General features: G+C 39.0%; 5 protein-coding genes across 6 annotated transcripts; 1 reads left to right on the plus strand and 4 right to left on the minus strand.

Annotated features, from left to right (window-relative positions):
• Positions 1 to 220: 220 nt before the first annotated feature.
• LOC108071601 (uncharacterized) lies at positions 221 to 1,579 on the minus strand. Its single transcript, XM_017162382.1, has one exon. The coding sequence runs from the start codon at positions 1,575 to 1,577 to the stop codon at positions 264 to 266; it is 1,314 nt and encodes a 437-aa protein (XP_017017871.1). The 5' UTR covers positions 1,578 to 1,579; the 3' UTR covers positions 221 to 263.
• A 793-nt stretch (positions 1,580 to 2,372) lies between these two features.
• LOC108071614 (organic cation transporter protein) lies at positions 2,373 to 8,058 on the minus strand. The gene is made up of 3 exons (XM_017162397.3): positions 7,486 to 8,058; positions 3,994 to 4,436; positions 2,373 to 3,729 (listed from the first exon to the last, which is right to left on the minus strand). Exons 1-3 carry the CDS (start codon positions 7,872 to 7,874, stop codon positions 2,570 to 2,572), a joined length of 1,992 nt encoding a protein of 663 aa, XP_017017886.1. The 5' UTR covers positions 7,875 to 8,058; the 3' UTR covers positions 2,373 to 2,569.
• Positions 8,059 to 12,664: 4,606 nt separating this feature from the next.
• Positions 12,665 to 14,382, plus strand: LOC108071625 (brachyurin). The gene is made up of 3 exons (XM_017162407.2): positions 12,665 to 13,147; positions 13,240 to 13,338; positions 14,000 to 14,382. The coding sequence occupies exons 1-3, from the start codon at positions 12,694 to 12,696 to the stop codon at positions 14,311 to 14,313; spliced, it is 867 nt and encodes a 288-aa protein (XP_017017896.1). The 5' UTR covers positions 12,665 to 12,693; the 3' UTR covers positions 14,314 to 14,382.
• LOC108071570 (chymotrypsin BI) lies at positions 14,368 to 15,875 on the minus strand. Its single transcript, XM_017162350.2, has 3 exons — positions 15,307 to 15,875; positions 15,076 to 15,251; positions 14,368 to 15,011 (listed from the first exon to the last, which is right to left on the minus strand). Exons 1-3 carry the CDS (start codon positions 15,843 to 15,845, stop codon positions 14,368 to 14,370), a joined length of 1,359 nt encoding a protein of 452 aa, XP_017017839.1. The 5' UTR covers positions 15,846 to 15,875.
• A 4,785-nt stretch (positions 15,876 to 20,660) lies between these two features.
• On the minus strand, positions 20,661 to 21,974 carry tant (tantalus). Of its 2 annotated transcripts, none has more exons than XM_070285361.1 (2): positions 21,807 to 21,974; positions 20,661 to 21,748 (listed from the first exon to the last, which is right to left on the minus strand). In XM_070285361.1, exons 1-2 carry the CDS (start codon positions 21,875 to 21,877, stop codon positions 20,929 to 20,931), a joined length of 891 nt encoding a protein of 296 aa, XP_070141462.1. In that variant the 5' UTR covers positions 21,878 to 21,974; the 3' UTR covers positions 20,661 to 20,928. The 2 variants fall into 2 exon arrangements, with proteins under 2 accessions (XP_070141462.1, XP_017017895.1); XM_017162406.2 differs by having other exon boundaries at positions 20,661 to 21,751.
• Positions 21,975 to 22,150: the final 176 nt, after the last annotated feature.

The raw sequence follows: 22,150 nt of genomic DNA on the forward strand, positions 1-22,150 counted from the left end.
ATGTGATTTCTCAAGACTAACCCTTATTTGTAGTTGATATCATGTTGTTTCTCACTCTGCCATAAAAATTATTCATGGTTTAATTACCTTTTGCACATGTTGAAGATTCAAGACCATTTATAATCTTTAATAAAATGGGGCAGGGGTGCGTAGCCGGAAATGGCCAGAGATTAAAATTTTAGATATGGTTTATAAATATTTAAATTAAAAATAGTAACTCTTTGATTACTCAAGGCTTTATTCGATTATTAGTTCGATTATTATTAAGCAGCATCGCTGCAATCCTCTAGGCTCCAGGTGCACTCTCCACGATGGGCTGCCAACTCCGTTGCCCGACGGGTGTACACATGGTGTTCTTCGCCATCCCAGTGCGAGGGATCACCACCACACAGCACCGATTTCTCGGTGGCTGCATCTATCAAAGAGAAACCATCAATTCCATATTCGACACGCCACCAGTTGATGTTGACCCTGCTGTACACATTTTTGGTAATGGAATGATTGGCGCTGTAAGCCCCAACACTAGCTGGTTCCATCAGGATATAGCGATTCCTCCAAAAAGCGCTATAAAAGGCAAACTGCGGCCTGCTGTCATTGCTGTGTCCTCGTTGAATGAAGTAGGCTGCCTTCTTTTGATCTGCTGGATTACTGCAAATCAAATACGTTTGTGGACACTCGTAGATATAGGCACTTGGATCGGTGACATTCCGAATGCAGACTTTTCGGGCAGTGTACAGCAACTGCTCCTCTTTGGGCAGGCTGGCATAGATCTCTGCTCGCAGAGTGGCTTCCACTTCCTGCTCGAAACCAGGTTGTTCGAGTAAATGCCTTAGATTGGCCTGCAAAGCCTGCTGAACTGTTACATTGGTACTTTTCAGCTCTTCCCTGTCCAGCAGTTGAAGATTGGCCAGAGCCAGCTGGGTCAAACTGGCTGTAAAGTAGCTAAGCCTTTCCACCACACTCAGAGGAGTTTCCAGAGCCAGCACAGCATCGTAGAGAACCTCCAGGATGTCCCTTAGATAATCCAAGGTGCTGAAAGTCAGCCGCTGAACCAAGGAGTTGACCAGGGGAAAGGTGGCGTCTGGACTGCCCGTGTGGAAGGGAGCCTCTAACAGCTGGGCACTGCGATGGATGAAGGCTGTATAAACCAGATCCATCAGCTCCAAAGGAACATCCGTGTGCACTGACAGCTGCTCGTAAAAGTCCAGGATCTTCGAGGGATCATAGATTTGCTTGGTTTGCTGGAGCTCCTTCCACAAAGCAGTGTAAATTGCTTCCTTGAGCTGCACAGTTCTTGCCTGATTGGCAAACTGTAGGACGAGCTTGCCTCGCTCCCAATCCCCAGCAACTTCAGAGCGGATGACAGACTCTAGGTTGGACGAAACGGTATGTTCCACACCCGCCAAAGGTGCATCATTCCGCCAGACATCAATGTGGTAGAGCAACTCTTGCACGGGAAAGGATGCATTCAGAATCGACAGGATTTTACTCTCAGTATTTTGGATATTGTGATCCGCAGCGAAACTGTATTGGAGTCCCAGGAGGAGCAGCAGCCAGGTGAATGATAAGGTAGCCATTATGGAAATACTACTGGTTGGATGCCCTGAAAACACAGAAGCTTTTATAGGGTGAGTCGAAAGCCGGCACTTGTTTGTAGTTCAATCGGATATTTGAATGGGGATTTCGCTGTTGACCCTTCTGCCGATAAATGCATACAAAGTTTAATTGCATTTTGCACTTGCCAAGAAGCTGGAAAACAAGATGATCATAAAAGTTGGGGTGGTATATAGTACTTTTATTGCTTTATTTACTTGCATATTTGTATGTGACCTACTTTTGGCTATTTTCGTGGTCAAGAGCATTGTGTGTGGCTTATTGGGTCGGAAAACTCATTGAAGATCTTGTTAAAAGTTTATAAATTGAGTGTTTTCTTTATACTTTCTTTATATTTATTCATTTAAACACTTTTATATTAGGTTATAAAAACTAAAGTTTGCCGAAGTTATAGCTTCCTTTTTCTTTATATTATTCAATATGTTTAAAAACTAAAAAATATTTTTGTACTCAAAATATTTTACTGAACATGTTAAAAAATTAGGGGGATTTTTACATAAATGATACAAATATTTTACATTTGTTTCTTATAATACCCGTGCTTTTACCAGAGCGCTAGTGTATTATGACACTTAAAAAAATGCCTTTTAACCATGTTTACCCTTAACAATTTTTTTAAACATTTTTCTGGCTTGTTAAATTCATTAATAATTTTTAAAGATTTTTTTTTAGGTTTTTCAAATCCCTTAACAATTTTTTAAAACATTTCTATGGTTTGTGAAATCCCTTAATAATTTTATAAAACACTTTCCTTTATTTGCATTCGTTTACTTTTTTTTTTTTTTTATTCAATTGTTTTTAAGAGACGCATAGAATTTCTTACTTCTAGTATCACAAAAGTCTTTAGAGACGCTTAGAGGCTATTTGATGCTAAAAATGCAAGGCAGAGCTACAGTTTAATTTTGGCTGCTAGAAGAATTAGCTACCTAGTGATTGCCGGCTGAGTGCCGATCCTCTAAAGCTTCGTGGAGGTGCGTGACTTGATCGAGCGGCGCAGAATACTAGATCTTAGTTCGCCACCCGTGGAGGCATTTAGGGAGGCTCCTGTCTGGGTGCCCCTCACAAAGGCCTGCGAGCGAACCTCCTCCACATCGGTGTTCCTCTTGGCCTCGTTGTCCTCGTCATCGTCGTCCACCTGCTTGGCCAAGCAGGGGAAGTCCCAAATGCTCTGACCCCGTCCAAACTCCTCTCCATCAGTCAAGGTTTGGGGCAGAACGTGATTTAGGGTCTCGGGAAGCAGCAGCGATAGCAGTCCACCAATGATACCCAGAATTCCCAGGATAATCAAGGGCAAAGCATTGGAAATATTGGCCAGATAGACCACAAATGGAGCAATGATGCTGGCCACATAGCCCATGATGTGGATAAAGGCCACTGCCTGGGCTCTGACCACCGTTGGGAGCACCTCAGCCGCCCACTGCAAACCGATATTATAACTAATGTTCACAAAGAACCGACCCATAATGGCCAAGGCTGCGGAATAGATGCCCACGGGAGCCACAGTGGCCAACAGACTGAACACTCCGCTGAGTACCATGGAGCTGCAGGCCAGCCAACGACGTCCAAAGCGATCAAGGATCACCGTCAATAGAGTATCCGCCGGCAGTTCCGTAAAGCAGGCCAAAGTGAAGGTGAAAAAGATATCCAGTCCCAGGGTACCCACGTTCCTTACATGACCATCAAAGACCAGCGATATGGCCATCCAGATGATGATCAGGAGCAAAGTAGTGCGACGCAAACGCGGTGACTTGAAGAGATCCAGCACCGAGTAGTTCCCATTCTGGGCCTCCTGCTCCCGCATCCTCTTGCAGCTGTCCGCAAAGTTCTGATACGTTTGGGCGGGCACCTGGCGGCCATTCCTTTTCTCCAGTTTCTTGAGAATACCAATAGCCTTGTCCACTTTGCCTTGGGAGACGAGCCAACGAGCTGATTCTGGCACAATCATAGGTGTAAATATGGCCAAGAAGAGTGGAGCTGAGGTCACAATGGCCAAAATTTTCCAGTCGGCCACAAAGTAAGCAATCCAGGGTAGCAGGCAGGCGGCTCCGGTAAAGAAGATGGCTATCGACATGTTGGCCACAAAGGTGCGGTACTTGGGACCCACATACTCCAGAACTGTAAAAGGCGAAATGAGATAAAAAGGAACGAATTTAAATTAAGTTAATCGATTCTAGTTAGTTAGAGCTTAATTAATTATTTAAATAGTTAGAGAAAGGCTTATTTTTTGTGTTCTAAAAAGACAATCTAAGGAACAAAAAGAACAAGGAACAAATTGATCATGGTTTTAGGCATGTTTTCTCTTCAAATTTTTGAGTTATTTAAAAATTATAAAGATGTCTTTCTAAAAGAAAAAATCTTGATTGTCCCCTAAATACTCACCCAAAATATACATCATGGTGAAGCAATTATCAAAGGCAAATCCCACAAAGAAACGCATGGCGGCAAACTCCCAGAAGTTGGTCACAAAGGCTGTGCCCACGCCGGCCACCAGACCCATCATATTGGTGCCAATCAAGGCAGGAATCCGTCCAAAGCGATCCGCTACCCAGCCAAAGAGGAGTCCTCCGGCAATGGCACCCAGAAAGAATATAGACTGGGCATATGTGGGCAGGGCGGCATCGTCGCAAACCCAATTCTGCTCCGTGGCCACCGTTGAGTAGGGAATCTCCGTGAAGTTGTAGGACCAGCCATGGCGGCACTTGACCCGCGGCCACTTCGGGTCGGCCATCACCTTGCCCTGGGCCAAAACCTCGGTGTAGTTGACGTCGTACATGTAACAATTGTTGTACTCCCCATTGGTCATGGGTATGGAAAGGGCCAGTCTGCAGAGGGGGAAAATAAAAAGAGAGGAGGTTTTTTTTATTCGTTGCAATTAAAATCATCCAGGGTCAGGGTGTGTGTGTGTGGAATTGTCTCCTCGCCCGGTTCTCAGAGAGACGACTCTCTAAGCCATGGCCAAGCTAAGCTACACTTGTACCCACAATGTAGCATGAATATGTATGGAAGCGACAACTTAATTATTGTGATCTTGGGGGGCACTCGCACTCGAAAATGCGGTTGCGACTTGAGCGTTTTCGGATACACTCTAACCGTTCGTGTCTGCCCAAATGGGTTGGTTTAAAGTGGTTTAAAGTGTCTAAATTTGGTACATAAAACAAGATTAATCGCTTGTCGACCAATTATGTTGGATGTGGGCAAGCGGAAAGTGTTAAAATTTTAAATTATTAAGCAATTATTTTCATAAATTTATGAGTAACTACTTAATAATTAGTTAGAATGGCTAGTTAACTCATTTATCTAGTATTATTCTCCAAGAACTTAGGGCATATAATTTAAACTTTTATCTTTAACCAATTTAAAGTTAAATTATAGCCTTCCCTTCTCTATGGAAAATGTTTGTAATGGTTATGCCTTTGAATCCATAAATAATATAACTTGTTTTTAGATAACTCATATATGTAGGTTCAATTAGCATATTATTACCAGGGCAGGCTTTGACATTTATCCGTTTTTATTTGCATAATCCATGGAGTGATTTCATTAAGTCTTTAATTAGATTAGCTTGGATATTTGTATATTAAACAAGAATGCTGTCTTTTATAGATGAAATTATTGATTTAAATTTATTTATTTAAATTTTAATGTATTTATTTAAATTTAAATATATTCTTTTTTTACTGGTAAAGGTTTTTTTTGTAATTAATTAAATTTAAAAAAAATCTTTAGTTTTGTGTTCTATTTTAAAGAAATTTTCGGACTATTTTTTAAAAGTTTAATATTTTTTACTTTTTTATACTTCAAGAGAATTTTTTTTTGGAACAAAGGTTCTGTTTTTTACATTAATTTTGTGTTTTAAATTATTAAGTATTTACTTTTTCAATAACTAAAATATAAAAAATATAAGGGTTTTCTGGTTTTCTCTCAAAAAAAAACTACCAAAAGAGTGTCCAAACTTCATTAATCCCCCACTGGAGTCCACCGGCAAGTAGGCGGTCGGCGGTCTCACATCATCGCCGCCACACAACATTAGTCTCGACGATGGCTGGTTGTTGCCTGCTACCTGAGCTACCTGTGCTGGCTACTGCTGCTGCGTTGTCGCAATGTTCACGCTGCGCTGCTGCTAATTAAATATTATTTGGCCGGCTAAGTTGGCTTATCTAACTGGCAGTGCCCCGCCACCCACTGGACGCCTTTGGGAGGGGAAAACGCTCTCCTTGCCACTGAAAACTCTGATAATTGCACAGATGATCGTGGCAGTAAGGTTCTTTGCCTTATTAAGCTGGACGGACGACTGGCTGGAAAAACCAATCATGGCCCAAGGTCGGGCCAAATGGCCGTTCTAAGCCAAGTTGGACGCCTTAATGACTTTGGTCAGAACACTCAGACTTGGACTCTGATTCGTTTCGTTACGTTTCATTCGTTTTTCAGTTTTTCGTTTAAAAGTTGGTTCGTTTTTAGACTTTAATCGAGTTGCAAACACTTTGCACATATAATTTGACTATTAGAATCGAGAATTTGGGCGGGAGTTAAAGCTAAAGCGGACCAAATCTTTTCGCATGGCCAATTCTTATTAGTTTGGCATTATCCAGTTTCGGTTGGGTTGCAGGTCTAACCGGTATTAGCCTTAGCCTTTCGATTCCAAGGTGAGATCGTCGGCATACAAGTAGTTCGTGTGTTTTTAATAGTAATCGATCAATTGCTTTTATTTTGTGAAAGTTCAAAACGGAACCGCATATCTCAGACGGTTGCCATTTACGCACAAAGATAATGCTTCCGGATGGAGATTGTTTCTATGGGAAGGCAAAATAATTGCCAGCACACATAAATATTATTAAACAATTATTATTGGGTTTAGTTCTTTGTTTGTTATTATTTTTGTTGTAGTTTATTTTTATTAATTGATCTGTTTGAGAGCCTTGAACTTTGTTTTGCTTGTTTGATTCTTTGTTTGACCTGACCTTTTGGGATATTAATCTTGGGTATTTATTTAATTTTCTATAGAGTAAAATATAAGATTTGCCATTAAAAAAAAAGGAAAAGTAATTTAAATGGCTTTTATAATTTTATTAATTTAAAATATAATTTTAGTTCAAGTTCAAGAATTTTTAAGAGAGATTTTTTAAAGAATATTTTTAGCTTTACTGTCATGAAGTTTATTTTCCCGAAAAAGGAACTCAACCTATACTTTTGTCAAGAAGTTTCTTAAAGTAAAACTGTAAATCTTTATTAACTTAAGTTTGTATTGTTGTTTAAAGAAAATGTATAATTTGTATTATAAATCTTAGCTTAGACCTCTTAGGAATGTCACTTCTTCTCCTGATAAAGTTCAAATTCTGAATATTTAAATTCCTTTTAAGTCTAATCCAAGTCATAAAACTAAGAAATTCCCTAACAATTATAGGCAATTATTTATACGACAATTTGTATACAATTTGTACAGAAAACTGACTTGATTCATTCATTCATTACCATACAACACCCACAGCTACTGCAAACGAACACCCATAACATTCTGAAACGCAGTGTCTGGTTAATAGATTCATGATCGTTCCGATAGACACAAAGTCTTCATTATACTTTTAGCACTTGAGGCGACGTCTACGACTACTGCACTTCGCACATAAAAAACACTAGACACACACAGAGTGTGTGCTGGCCTGGCCACTAATCAACGATTATACACAACTATTATACACATTTGAATATTTATGGCACATTACGTGAATTACCGAAGCAAGCGGATGCCATAACCCAAGCCATTGCAGCCATGGAGAGCCTTGGTTTTCGAAGAAAAACCCAAAAGATTCATGAGGGGAAAATCCTTGAGTTCTTCAAGAGAAAACCCTTGAGAATTTCCACCCACTCACTCACCTGGCCATCACATCCAAACCATCCAACTCCGGGACATGACACCAATGCTGCTCGGGTATCAGGGTAAGAAAAATCTGAGAGAAATACACAAAGGCCACGAAGAAGGAGAACGGAATCATGCAGATGAAGAGTATCTTTTGATAGCGACCAAACTCCCCAATTAAGGGGAGTATGTCATCAAAGTCTAGACTGGGTGGATCTCCAGCCCCACCATTCAACTCCTGACCCTTTTTGAAGCCACTGATATCCAGCTGGAGTTCCTTATTCCCGCCACTCTTTCGGCGATGCAGGGCATCTCCGCCAGCTCCGGTTCCACCTAGTGGCGGCGACTCTTCGTTGTGGTTGTATGCCTCATTGACGAAGTACGCTTGCTTGGCCTGGCCTTCCATTTTGACTACTGACTGGTAGTAGAGTACTCCGCGACCTTGCCTTATGTGTGTCACCTTAAGTGATTCAGAACTTGACCGAAACGAAACTGAACGAAACGAAACGAGACGGAATGGCGTAGAAATAACCAATTTCAAATCGCAAAACTCAAATACTTTAATCGAATTCGATTGCGGCGCACGCGCGCGTTTCCGTTTCGAATCTGCAACTGACTGAGCACGCGCGCCAAAAGCCGTTTTTATATGAGCCGGGCCAAGAAGCTCTGGGTTTGCTCGGGTTGAACGTTTAAGCCGCTGCACTTGCTGTTGATTTTAGCGGCACAGAGAACAAAAAGTTTGGGTATTCAAATGGGACAGAAAAGGGGTTATTTTAAGGGGTTAAGGGGGGGGTAAGGTATTTAATTTTTTTTTTCGTAAATTTTTTTTTATTTTTTATTTTAAAAGTTCAATATCTTAAGAATATTGTGTCCAAGTTTTACATCAATCATAGTAAAATTGACGAAGTTATGCGGAGCTGAACGAAGGTCGGTTGGTGTTCAATGCATGAGAATCACAAAGTTTAAAGCACTCTCCTGAAAAATGCCATTTTGAAAATCGGTGTACACGATAACTAAAAATATACTGAACCAATCGGTTTGAAATTTGGAACATAACTTCTTTAGATAATTCTACAGGTATTCTCGTCGAGCTTTTTTTAATTTTTAATTTTCTTATATTTTTTATTTAACAAATTAACTTAATTTTTTAGTCAAAAATCGGGGTTTTGACTTCAAATTTTGATAAAAAATAGGGAAAAAATTTTAAAAATAAAAACGCTTCGAGAATACCTCGGGACACTTATCCTTTAACGAATGAGGTATAATTTTTGTAGATCGGATGATTCTGTGGACAGTTAGGATGTACACCGCAAACCAACTTTTTTTGGAGGCGACTCGGGAGATTCCCTATAACTCCTCTACCTCTAAATATTTTTCAATACAAAATTTATCACAAACTGTTCAAATGTTGTGTTATTATATGGTATTTAATTCGTTAAGCTAGCTTTAGCCGTTTCGCCACAACATTTTTTTGAAAAGTGGGCATTTTTGCACCGAATTAACCTTACCCCCCCCTTAAAATCAGAGAACACCACTCTTCGAACTGAAATTAAGGTTTAATTTTAATATTTTTTAGCTACCTTGTTCTATTTGTTAAGGTAACTTAATATTGTCTTTAAAATACTGTCTTGCTTCAAGACTAAATAAATAATTTAAGGAATTCCCGAGGTTGGCTTAACAACTCCTTGACAAAGGATCTAAAAGAGGTTTATATACAAATAAAATCACCCTCCTATCTATTTATATTTAATTTTACTAGATTTTTTTTTTTTATTAAATTATCTTAATATATAAATATTTATTTATTTTTATAATCCAAAATAATTAAATGTTTAGTTAGCAAAGCAAATTCCTACTCCTTTGTGTGTTTTTTATTATGAAAAATCTTCCGAAACTCTTAGCTCCCAATGTTTTTTAAGTAACCCCAAATTTTCTTCAGTGTTTTAGCTGCTGCCAAGAACAAACAACCGGCAGCGGGCAGCGAAAGTTTAACAGCTGTTCGGAGCTTGGTTCACACAGCTGGTAAACCGGTTAGGATCTCGGAATCGGCTGGCATCGGGACACTGAGGCGAGCCCCAAGCGATCATATCGGTGCCTGATCTTATGGCGGCACGTTAAGAGCTCTTGGTTACTTATTTTTAAGCCTGTCCCCGGCATCCAAATCCATGACTCCCTCACAGATGTGCTGCTGCATCTCTGCACCTTTTATGACATTTTTGTTTGGACCCACCTGGGTCCAGATTTTTATTAATAACCCCGCTTCAAGGCGGTAGAATGCCCGTGGTGATTCATGCTTCAACCACTCCGAGAGATTGAGGAAATTAGTAAAAAAATGTATTTGTTATATTTATTTATACATAAACGTCACGGCCCATTCATAAATTGAGCAGAGCGCGAACGAGCGAGGGGATTAAACTCGGTGGCAGATCGAGTAATAATCCAACAAAACGAGTTTGCGTGATTTAATAATCGTGAGGCAGGCCTTCAAAGACATGGGATTAACTTACTTGAGCCTAACAGTTCATTTTTTGTGTGGCAATTAAATTATGTGTTGTTTAAGAGCTTCACTTGTTTAATTATTTAATTTCAATTGCGTACTTTTGAGATGATTGAGTTTGAGATTTTTCAGTTTCTTGTTTGTTTTTGAAATTAACATTCATTTAAAGAACTTATTTATAGTTGATTTTGCTTATTAGCAGCCTTAACTTAACTAATTATGAGTGAAAGGTATGAAAAATGAAATTATGAAGTACCCTTCCAGAGTTTCTTAAATTTATTTCACCATATTTTTTAATAGAACAGTATTTTTCCAAGACAAAATATTTATTTTTGACCTCATAAGTTCATTTTCTTTGTTTTAACTATTTTTTAACAGCTATATATTAATGAAAAGTAACAAACAATATTTTTAGTACAAAGAGTACTGCCTTATTTTTAATTCTTTAAACGAATTTCACAACGTTTCGAAAGAAGGACAATTAGCAATGGAAAATTACTTTTCCAAAATAAATATTTTTCGCTGTTTTTAAATCTTGTTTGTCACCTTAATTAGCATATTTATAATAATTGCCAAAATAAGCGATGTTTTCCTATTTCAAAAGTCAAGAAAAATCCTTAAGAAAGCAAGTTGTTAGCAACTAAAAATAAAATCTTACAAATTTAACATTGAAATAACCTTGTGATTGATCTTAATTTAACTTCCAGAAGATACAAAATCCATCTCTCCTTATTTAACTTATCTTATTTATTAAACTCGATCGTCTTAATCGGTCTACTTGTTTTTGCTTCCCGAGTTCCATAAAGAAATTCCTTTTTGGGCAACTTAAACTCGACAGATTTACAATTCCCAACTTAATTTAATATTTTCTCTTAAGCTTATCTGGTTTTTATTTATTTATATGCAAGTGCAATTAGAAGGACATACAGGACTTAACTGTTAATGGGCTTTGAAATTAATATTTTGATGTGTTTATGTTCGGTGTTATCTTATTTATTTACACAAATTTGTTCGTGTGTTCAATTTAAGATACGCATGTTTCGTGTGTGGCACATGTATTGCATTTATATTAATTATGAAGTCGCACCCAAGTCAAATAATTTCGATTCTCATTACAAAACAACACAAAAATATTGTTCTCTTGACCGCTGCCGCTTCGAACCAGTTTTATCTTGCTAAAAAATAAATTAAAATTTTATTATACTCTTGCCAAAGTGTATGTAACATAAATACGATTAGAGGAGCATTGAGATTAAGGTATTTATAATCTCCAGGGGGATGTGTAACTGGTAACTGTATGGGTAATTACCTTAATTATAAATCATAATGAAAATTTGCATAATCAAAGAGCATAAAATATATATTTAAGCAATTAATTATATATTGTTTTGGGGAGGAAAATCAATCTTTAAGTTTTTTTTAAGGAAAATATTTCATTTCTTGTATTTTATGTAATTATATTATAGGGTATTCAAGTTTTTCTAATCTCTAAAAACCCACTCAACACCTAGTTAGTTGTTTTTCGTTACATTTTTTTATAGTTTGCTACGCATTTAATGTTTTAATTAGCTCTGCTTTTTAACCTGCTTCAAGGACTTTTGCCAACTTTACTAAATGTGTCTATCAACCGTTTGTTGGGGAGTTAATAGAACGGCTATTGAAGCAGATTTATAACGAGATAGTGTCATACCTGGGCACACAGGTGTCATTTGAATTGTATAATTTTTAGAAAGCCGTGCTAATTAATTGGGCAACTCTGTCCTTCTATGGGGTCTCTGTGTCTCTCTCTCTCTCTTTCCCTGGGAGAGAAGACTTTTGGTTGGGTCTTGCCTTAACTTTAAGACGACCTTCAATCAAAGCAAACAAAAATTGTTGCATTAAATCCATTTCCGTTTTGATTCATGCTTCTCGAGCTTAGTTTTGTTTGTTTTGTTTTGGTTACTTATTTTATTGTATTAAGCTTTTAATGAGTTTTGTTTGTTGTTTTTGAAAAATACCGAATACCTTTTAATTGGATTGAGGGAAGTGCATCGGCTTCGACATCGTCTGGCTTATATGACATCATAATGAGTCGACAGGAAGCCCGCACGTACACCTGATCCACTCATGGCTTGGGCCCGTGAGAATTATAGCTGCGACTTCTATAAATTATGCAATTAAATCACAAAACAGTGTTTTGATAATCGGTCTGGTTAGGTTTACTATCTCTGCAAATACAACAAGTTAAAGAGATAAGCTTTAAAGGTGACAATATCCCAAGAATGGTTAGTAAAACCTTTGTAAAAAGAGTTTATAAAGTAAGAAATATTTTTTTATATTTTTAAATTAGTGCTGCCTTACCCCTTACCCCTCTTAAACCCCTCTAAAATCAAAATCCTCACTAATTCCACCCACATTTAATATTGATCTTCCCCGCCGTGGGCTCGTCATCGTTGCCTTCGATAAGCTATCACTATTTCTAACTGATAAATCTGGCTATGATAGCCTCTATATGCCGTAACAAAAAACCGCAAAAGTACTACTTCAATCTTATCGCCAGATCGGTAGCATCGCCAATATCAGTCAGTGTATTATTGGCCAATTGAACGATTATAAATCACTTCGGTTTATGCCCGCCTGGGCAATCCACTGCAGATAGTCGATGAATTATGATCCCCTCGCCTTTCGGTTTCCCTATAAAAGTGCTCCCATTCTTGGCCAGAAACTTAGTTGTGTTAATCGAAGAAAAATGAGGTTCGCTTGTGCTACGGTCTTGCTGCTGGCCGCCATCCTTGGCGCCCAGGCCGTCGACTGGTCGTCGGTGAAGAACAGGAATATCGAAGTGCCAGTGCCCAATATTCATCCCAGAATGAGTGGCAGGATTACCGGCGGAGAGATTGCCAAGCCCCAGCAGTTCCCCTACCAGGTGGGACTACTGCTCTACATCACCGGAGGCGCTGCCTGGTGCGGTGGCACCATCGTCAGCGATCGTTGGATCATCACTGCTGCCCATTGCACGGATAGTTTGACCACCGGCGTGGATGTCTACCTGGGCGCCTGGGATCGTACCGATGTCAAGGAGGATGGCCAGCAGGTCGTCTTTGTGGATGCCAAGTATGTGATTGTGCACGAGAACTGGCAGGCCGATACCATCACCAACGATATTTCCCTCATCAAGCTGCCGGTGCCCATTGAATTCAATGGTAAGTTGAGTGACGATTTTAGGGAAATTCTTTTTTAAATATTGTTCTAGATTATTTTGTTTTCTAAATCAAATTCTATATATTTTTTATAGATTACATTCAGCCCGCCAAGCTGCCTGTGAAGTCTGACAGCTACAACACTTATGGAGGGGAGACCGGCATCGCCTCTGGCTGGGGCAAGATCAGTGACTGTAAGTGAACCTTGTATCTAGTTAGGGTTATGCTTTTTATGGGGTAGAAATGGAGAAAGTGGAAAGATCGTGGGGTTAAAGAGGTAGAAAAAGTGTAGCTTAAATTGTCATGAAATGGAGAACTTGTTACTAGAGTTTTAGGCTTAAAAGATAGAAGTGATATAATATTTTTCAGTTACAAAATAACTTAAGAATTTACTGTAGAAAATAAGCTTATAATGCTTTTTTTGTTAGTCACCAAATAGCTTTAAAATTGCCTAGGGGAAGAGTATCAAAAATAGCTTAAAATGTGCTCTTTTTATAGAAAAATTAATCTACTTATTTGTGAACGAAATTACGATGGTAAAACCCCAAATCCCATCTAATCTAGATTGAGTTTTCACCTTTGGCCAAGATTAAGCTATCTTTTCCACAACGTTTCAAAGAAATCGCAGTTCTAAGTTATAATCTTAAAATGTGATCTATTACAAATCTAATCTTGGAATTTTAAGAAATAGATTTCATCAGGTGTTATTGTTTGTTTAATTCAATAAGCCTGTAGTGTAAAGTTTCCAAATAAAAAAAAATTATTTAAAATATTTTTAAAAAGGAATTTTAAAGTAAAAACTTCCATAAACCATCTCATTTTTAGAACAAGATTCCTAAAACCTTTTTTTTATAGCTGCCACTGGTGCCACCGACAAGTTGCAGTACGCCGTGGTGCCCATCATGAACAACAGCGGCTGTGCTCCCTGGTACGTGGGCCTGGTTGGTTCCACCAACATCTGCATCAAGACCACCGGCGGCATCTCCACCTGCAATGGCGACTCTGGCGGTCCCCTGGTCGTGGACGATGGCACTAACACCCTGATCGGAGCCACTTCCTTTGGCATTGCCTTCGGTTGCGAGGTGGGATGGCCCGGTGTGTTCACCCGCATCACCTCCTACCTGGACTGGATCGAGGACAAGACCGGTCTGGTCAACTATGGCAACTAAACGTAGACGTTTTCATTTTGGGAACTTACAAATATAAACGTTTATTTTTTGGGATTACAAGAAATAGAACTCCTGTTCGGACTTGGGGCGGGAACGGGGTCGATGTCGGACATCGTCGGAGAAGTCCTCATCGGAATCGGGATCGTGACGTACGTCCAGTTCATCCGGGACATCGTCCTGCTCCTCTGGCCTCTCCGTTGGCATTTTCATTCGCTTACTTTGTGGCGGCTTGCCATAGGATCTTACGTACTGATCGAAGAAGATGGCCTCCGTGGTGTCCTGATGATGGGAACTCACGCCAGTCTCATCGCTGATCCAGTCCAGATACGAGGCCACCTTGGTGAAGGCCGCCGGATAGCCACGATCGCAGCCATAAATGCTGCCAAAGGAGGTTATACCCACAAGGACTCGCTTCTTGGAGTATTTACGCTGGAGCACCAAGGGACCACCGGAATCCCCATTGCAGGTGGATCGGGCATTCCTGCCACTGGTGCAGATATTCGTTCCACGATAGGACAATGGAAAATTGGTCTTGCAAGTCCTGCCATCGATAATCTGGAGTTGGACATAGCGCAAAACATTGCTAATGGCATGCACCCCGGTGGCATAGCGTCCCCAGCCGGAGGCAATGGCCAGCTTGTTCTTGAAGCTACGGTACTCGTAGTGACGCTTTGGTAACTGGATGGGGTGGATGCGTTCTAGAAGGGAATCAAAGGTTCTCAAAGTAAATTTTAGGGAGATTTTTACAGGGTTTCCACTCACCATTAAAGCTTACAGGATGCGGCAGTCTTACCAAAGCAATGTCATCCTTTAGCCTCTTGGGATTCCAAGTGGGATAAATGTGAAAGTTGCTGCTGGGCACCATCAATCTCACCTGGCCCTTCTCCTTGGCATTCTTAATCTCGTTGGCGCCGAGGAACACCAGAGCCCGCTTAGCCCTGCAAAAGGATAAAAACATTAGAGGAGTGGTTCTCTTGACCAGCTTTTACCTACATGTCCACGCAGTGGGCGGCGGTGACGACATACTTGTCGGAGATCAGGGAACCACCACACCAGTACAGACCCTTGGGCCTCTGCAGCAGCATGCCCACCTGGTAGGGAAAACAGTGCGGATTTCCCACATCGCCGCCAAAAATGCGATCCATGGCCATGGCGCCCTCGGGCAGCATTTTCTCCAGCAGTGGTGTCGTCTCCAGATTGAGGACCAGCGGTTCTGGTTCCTTTACATCCTCCGCACTGAAGGCAGGCAATGCTTTCATGCTTTTCATGTGACGCATCTCCAAGCTGCTGGCACTCATTTCCGCATCATGCTCCACAGAACCGGAGTAGGGCGAGGAGGAGGAGGAGCTGGAGCTGGAGCTAGAGCTGGACAAGCTAAAGGGGCTGGGGTTCATGGAGACCAGGTACATGGGCTTAACCTGCTGCCAGTCCAGCGCTGAGCATTGCAGCGCCAGCCATGACCAGGCGAGGAGTAATGGCGTCCAAGCAACTACTCTTGGACTTGGGGCCGCTCTTGCTGTTTGTTTGGACATTGGCTTTGCTTTGCCCCTGCGTACGCATTTAATTGTTAAATGGCGATTCGAAATTGTCGGCACTTTTGCACTTATGTTGATTCAACGGTGGCTTTCACTGCTAACTTTGCTTCCTGGGCATGGCTTCCGGTTCCTGCTTTCTTCAGTCCTGCTTGCGGTTCTTCACTACTACTGCTTCTAAGCTTGACTTAAGTCCTACAACTGCTTGGTTTTCTGGGTTTTGATTGTGTTTTTTTGTCTTATTAATTTATTTTTCTGAATCTTAATTCTTCTTTACTTTAGGTTCAAGTTGCTTTCGGGGTTATTTTAATTATGAGAACCTCATCTATTTATTTATTTAACAGTTTCACAAATTTAATTATGCTTTTGTAACCATTCGGTTGGTTTATGAACAGGATATTGATATGAATAGGGGTCTTAAGAACTTATTTCTTTTTAAATACAAATTAAATTATCTTTTTACTGGCTTAATATTGCACTTTTAAGTCCTAGCACTGCTTTCTTTAAGGTTTTTATATCATTATTTATGTGTTAAATTGCACTGCTTTTTCTGGGCGTGTCGAATCTTTTTTTAAAACAGCTTTCTTTAAAAAATTCTTAAGACTTTAGGTATTTTTGGGATAAATTTACTGTTTAATTTTATCTAAATTATTTCTTTTGTATAACAAATTTCAAATATTTTCAAGTTTAATATAAGGCTTTCTTTGATATCTTAAGAAAATTAAAATTAATTTACTGGTTATTGCACTCTTCCCTATTCTAGACTTGCTTTTTAATGTCGTGTTTCTGCTTTTTGATGTATCATTCCTGCTTTTTGCTGTGCTATTTCAGCTTTTTGCTATATTATTTCTGCTTTTTGGTGTTTAATTCCAGCTTTTTCGTCAAAACTTCAACTGCTTTCCTAGAAGATTTCTCCTTTGGACCGTTAGATTCTGTCACTGCTTAAGCCGCTCGCTTCACTGCTTCCTTAACTGATTGGCCAGGCGGCCTTGCCTCGTTCACTTCCTTGACTTCCTTTCGCTTCCTCTTTTAACACATTTCCATCGCTACACCGCCGCCACCTCGCTGCGCCTCTTTCACCCACTAGTCCACTGGTCACTTTTTGTCTTCCCGTTCCCAAAAGCTAAAAGCTGGTGGCTTGGCTTGGCTTGGCTAGCTGGCTGGTTACGCTGGTTCGCTGGACACTTAACGCGATGATCGTAACGCGCGTTCGTAATATCTGCGCACTGCTCCGTATTGCTTTCTTCGCGTCGCGTTCAAGACTGCGCCGGCGCGCAGGTTACCAGCATTTTTATAAACTCTTTCGCCAGCAGGCCATTTTTCTGCGCGCTTGCCACCTTAATTATTGCATCTATTTTAGCTGCATTCACAATTGCAGTTGCATCAATTTCATTTAATTTGAATATCGTTCGGCCCCCCCATCAAGGCTCCTCTCTCCTTTCCCGTCATTATTTTGGGTCTTTTCCTCCTTTGATGGAATGTCACTTCAGTGAGATATTGCCCTTTGGTTGGCTTTGGTCTGGTTTGGATTTTCGCTCAAAAATGTGTGCCGCATAGGTTACATTTTCAGCTGCTGGATTTTCTGATTCGGATTTGGATTCGGATCTCTCTCTCGGATTGTCTGTTTGTGGTTTTTGCCATTTAAATTGAATGCGAAGCTGTAACTCTAGTTATCTGCCCGCTTTGGCGCCATTACATCACGCGCTCACTTCTCGCTTTATCTTCATTATGCATTCGCGTACATAGAGGTGTGTGTGTGGGCCTGTATTTGAGCCAGTCTTTCATTGAGAAAAGAGCCCCCATAGTGGTAAGTGAAACAACAACTTTACTAGTTACAGTTAGATTTGCATGCCGCCTCTTCTTCACTTACAACTGTCCATCATATTTGATTGTGGTACAGTAAGGCTTCTGTTAGGAGAACGGCTTACTGGAGATGAGTTATCGCTAGTTGAAGGAACTATAAATTAAATAGAGGCTCAGATGTTTCAGAATATTGGGAATATTTTTACAGAATTTAAAATTAGACAGAGTTTAAGCTGTTTTAGAATATATTTTGTGGAAGAAAGTATGGTAAATAGTACATTCTTTAGTACTAAAAAATATAGAGAATATTTTTAGAGAATTTAAAGCTTTTCAGAGTTGAAAGTGTTTCGGAGAATATTTTGTACTGTACTTTCCTTAGGACTTAACAAGATTTTCTAGAGAAATAATTTTAAAATTCCAGAAAACAGTATTAAAAACTGTCGTACAAAATATTGAAGGCTAAAAAAAACAAGCAAAATTTCCACAAAATTTAATAAACACTTTTTAGGGATACAAATATTGAAGAGTAGAAAAAACAAGCAAAATTTCCACAGAATTTAATTAACACTTTTTAGGAATTTCAAATTCCTTTTAAAATAATATTAAATCTCCAAAAAAGAATTTTAAGTTAAATTTTTAATAAAAATTTCTCTATTCCTCTAATTTACAAATTTTTCGAATAATAACCATTCACCTTCAATAGGTTCTCCTGTACTATGTCTTGTCATCTTTAACCACCGTATTCCACTCCAACTTGATTGCTGGAATTAACTAAAAAGTGTTCCCATCAAAATAAGAGGTCTGGTCTGCAAGTCGAGAGTCTGCCAAGTCTCAAGGTTATTGCCAGGTCGGATTTCCGTGGGTTAAGGGACGGGATATATACGTAGTATATATGGTACTCCCCAGTCGTAGACAAATTAGCAGTTTTCCATTTGGTTGCATGCAACATGGGCTGTGGCATGTGCAGAATTTTTGCTTTTTTGCAGGAAATGAAATATAAAAAAATGCGGGAGCAATGCAGCATTAAAATATGTATGTATGGTTTATTATTAATTAAATTAATTAATTCGTGCACCGCCTCCGGCTGAAATAATCAGTTTTATTTGGTGTTGAAAGTATTTCTGTTACCTGGCTGCCTGCCTCACTCACCATTGTTGTCGATTTAGGAAATTACTGCGGTCTGTCTCTGCCTAGCGAAGCAAATAAACCCCGCTGGGTGATATGTTCAAATCGAATTGGATCGAAGTCGAAGTCTCGAATGTAATGAGGCTGCCACAACAACGTGATTATGCAAATGTCTGCGCCACCAGTCCGGGGCTCCCCCTCGATCACCAATCTCTGATCCCCATCTATATGCATCTATATTCACTGCATAATCGTTAGCTCGTTGCATGTTGCACTCGGCTCATTAATGGGCGCGTTTTTGTGTTACTGCATTTTATTATTGCACTTGCTAATCACACGCCGGTCGTTATTTAATTGTGCCTAAGAGCCACCCGGCTCGCACAATGTGAAGCCCCCTAAAAAAAGAGCCCCCCGGGCCCAGGCCAATACCAAGCCTCCTCAAGTGCGTTTCGCTTCCGTTTTTCGTTCGATTTTGGGTTTATTTTTATTATTAGTTGTATTTTATTTTATTGCCAGGCACCCAGTAGCTCCATTTGTTAGCTCATAGATTCCCGCCGCCTCTTAATTCGTCTCGTAACGTATTTTATCGAATATTTAACGCCTCGCATGCCATTTTGAGTTAAGGAACTAATATCTATGAATTTAGAGTGCCATTAACACTTTTATTGGAAATGCGATTAAAATTAATTAAAAGATCTAAGATAAGGCTTAGTTTTTATAGGTTTTTTCCTTTAAAATTTTAATTTATAAGTTTACTTTATTAATTTAATTTATAAGTTTACAATATAAATTAAAATTTTTAATTTAATATTATTTAAATTAAAAGACAAATAAAAATTATTTAAATTTAAAATTTTAATTTTAGTTTAAATTTAAAATTTTAATTTATTTCATTTAAAAAAAACTTTTAAAATTAATCATAAAATTAAATGAAATAAATAATTAAAATTAAAATATTTAAAAAACTTTAAAAAGTAATCATAAAACCTATATTTAATTTACAGGATTTACTTAAATTAAAAAAAAAAACACTAATATTTGAAATCTGTCTAAATTTAATTAAATTATCAAGTTTTTTCTTTTAAATTATACTTTAGTTGGTTGTCTTTAATCAAAAATTCGTATTTATTTAATTTTAAATTATTTAAATAATTTTTTTTAATTATTTAAGTACTTTTTAAATTATTAAAATTTTTTTTTAATTTACTAAAATCATAAAATCTATATTTCTCACTTCAAGAATTTCTTTTAATATTTTACAAGCTAAAAATAAACTTTAAAAAATCTTTAATCAAAGCTCAGTAGAAATAGAGTTCTGTTTCTGATTTATCAAATTTTTATATTATTTATATTATTTATCTACATGCCCTTAAAATCCTTTTACTAAACCCTGAAATCTCCTTAAAAACTCTCTAAAGTATCCAAAGGAAAAGGAAAACAAAGCTGATTTATGTGTTAATGATGCTTTTTATGTTTAAAATATATTAATTCCGAGAAATAGAATGATTTCAAACAAAAAACTGTGTATTTAAGTCTTACAAAAACGTATTTAAATTAAAATATTCATACGTACATACATATAACATAAAAAAAAAACATTTCTTTAGTTCTCCTTGAACTTGAAAACTTAAGTATTCTTCTCATTTAATCATTAAAATTTACATTAAACAAAAAAACATACATATATTTTCCTTTGAATATGAAATTGAAACTTAAGCACAAGCAAAAGTATTATTTTCTTTTTATTCATTAAAACATAAATTAAATAAAAAACATTTCTTTTGCTCCTATGAACTTGAAATTTATACCAGATAAAACTTAAGTATTTCTTCTCATTTAATCATAAAAATATATCTCCATCGAGGGCAGTGAATGTGTGTGGATATGTAACCTTTTGCAACGTTTATTACTTCTTATTATTATAAATTATTACTTTTACTTCTTACGAGCTAAGCACAGAATCGTATTCCATGGCTGTATAAGTTTAGTTTTAGGTGTAGCTCTATTTTAATTCCTCTACTTGCTATTTACACGTACATTAAACGTAAATCCTAGCTTCATAGTTGGTATCAGTACGAGTTTCTTGGCCACTATCAACTAGTTGGTTGTTTTAATGATGCGAAAAAGATGATTGAAATGGATTTTTCAGTCTCTCTTAAAGCAATTGCTGGCCTCCCGGCAGCTGTATATCCTCCATGGTCATGGCCGTCTTGGGCAGCTCTGCTAGATCGCCCGGTGGCTCATCCTCGCCCTCGAGCATGGCACTGTCAAAGCTCTTGTTCAAGCGATCATGGAACTCGCTCATGCTGATCTTCTTCAAAGCGAAATGCTTGCCAAAGGTCTTCTTTACCTTCTGCCGGCGGTTCTTCTTCTTCAGCAGCATCTTGTTCTTGTTGAGGCCATCGCTAAAGGAGATGGCACGTCGCAGCTTGCGTGCACCGAACTTGACGATTCGCACTTGGCTGCTGATGGAGCACTCCTCGCTGTCATCCTCCGCATCGGCGGCATTCTCATCGCTGGGCTCCTCGAAAATCGTTTCCAGGTTGGCCGGCGTGAACTTCTTTAGCTTCTTGCTGGTGTAAAGCTTCTCAATGCTGCGCAATGTCTGGGCATTGGTGTTGAGCTCCTTGCGTTGCTTCTTTTTGGCAGGCTTCATGATGACGCTGCAGACGCGATTGAAGTTGTCCTTGGCCACACGGGCAGGCATGCGACGGCGTGAGACGCCAGAGCGGGTTGATCCCTGGTGGCTATACCGGGAACTACCGCTGATGCAGTCGCTGTCATCGTCGTTGTCCTCGCCGCGACTCAGCTGGGAGTCGACATCATCGGAGGCATTGGACTCGCTGCTTACATCGTCCTCGGACTCGGTGCCTCCTATTGCTCCTGGTGTCGGGTGTATGGAAGTGGTACGCATCATCTCAATGTCTGTCATGGTCATCTCCTTGACTCTCCAGGAGAGATTAGCAATGGTTGCACTTCTGAAAAAGGGGAGAAATCAGAGGCGTCCTACTTGTGGCCTCGGGAAATACCCACCGGTTCTCGGTCAGTCCCACCTCCTTTGGCTGAAACGTGATCTTGGCGAAATCGTAGACAATGTTATCCATTATGTTTTACCGGCCCATCAGAAGGCGGGCATAATCTTGTAAAAAAATTGTTTTAGAAAAGCGAACACAAAACTTGTAATCTCTGTTTGCAGCACTTTTTGAGAGAAAATACCACAGCAAACAAATAAAATGTGGGTTTTTTAGGTGTTTCCTCAAACGGTCATACAGAATTCACAAAGGGCTCATTACTGTGGCGTTGCCATACTATTTGTGGAGAACTTTCTGGCAATGCGGGTTGTTGAATTCAATTTTTAAACCAAAGAAATCTTAAAG

Source organism: Drosophila kikkawai, chromosome 3L (assembly GCF_030179895.1).
Source record: "Drosophila kikkawai strain 14028-0561.14 chromosome 3L, DkikHiC1v2, whole genome shotgun sequence".
Lineage (NCBI taxonomy): Eukaryota > Metazoa > Arthropoda > Insecta > Diptera > Drosophilidae > Drosophila > Drosophila kikkawai.

Coding starts and splice junctions, on each gene's coding strand:
- LOC108071614 (XM_017162397.3), bottom strand. CDS start 7,874: ATGGAAGGCCAGGCCAAGCAAGCGTACTTCGTCAATGAGGCATACAAC. Junction 4,437..7,485: donor GGTTTGGATGTGATGGCCAG/GTGAGTGAGTGG, acceptor CCCCCTCTGCAG/ACTGGCCCTTTCCATACCCA. Junction 3,730..3,993: donor CACCATGATGTATATTTTGG/GTGAGTATTTAG, acceptor CGCCTTTTACAG/TTCTGGAGTATGTGGGTCCC.
- LOC108071570 (XM_017162350.2), bottom strand. CDS start 15,845: ATGTCCAAACAAACAGCAAGAGCGGCCCCAAGTCCAAGAGTAGTTGCT. Junction 15,252..15,306: donor GCCGCCCACTGCGTGGACAT/GTAGGTAAAAGC, acceptor ATCCTTTTGCAG/GGCTAAGCGGGCTCTGGTGT. Junction 15,012..15,075: donor GCATCCTGTAAGCTTTAATG/GTGAGTGGAAAC, acceptor ATTCCCTTCTAG/AACGCATCCACCCCATCCAG.
- LOC108071601 (XM_017162382.1), bottom strand. CDS start 1,577: ATGGCTACCTTATCATTCACCTGGCTGCTGCTCCTCCTGGGACTCCAA.
- tant (XM_017162406.2), bottom strand. CDS start 21,877: ATGGATAACATTGTCTACGATTTCGCCAAGATCACGTTTCAGCCAAAG. Junction 21,752..21,806: donor GTGGGACTGACCGAGAACCG/GTGGGTATTTCC, acceptor CCCCTTTTTCAG/AAGTGCAACCATTGCTAATC.
- LOC108071625 (XM_017162407.2), top strand. CDS start 12,694: ATGAGGTTCGCTTGTGCTACGGTCTTGCTGCTGGCCGCCATCCTTGGC. Junction 13,148..13,239: donor GGTGCCCATTGAATTCAATG/GTAAGTTGAGTG, acceptor TATTTTTTATAG/ATTACATTCAGCCCGCCAAG. Junction 13,339..13,999: donor CTGGGGCAAGATCAGTGACT/GTAAGTGAACCT, acceptor TTTTTTTTATAG/CTGCCACTGGTGCCACCGAC.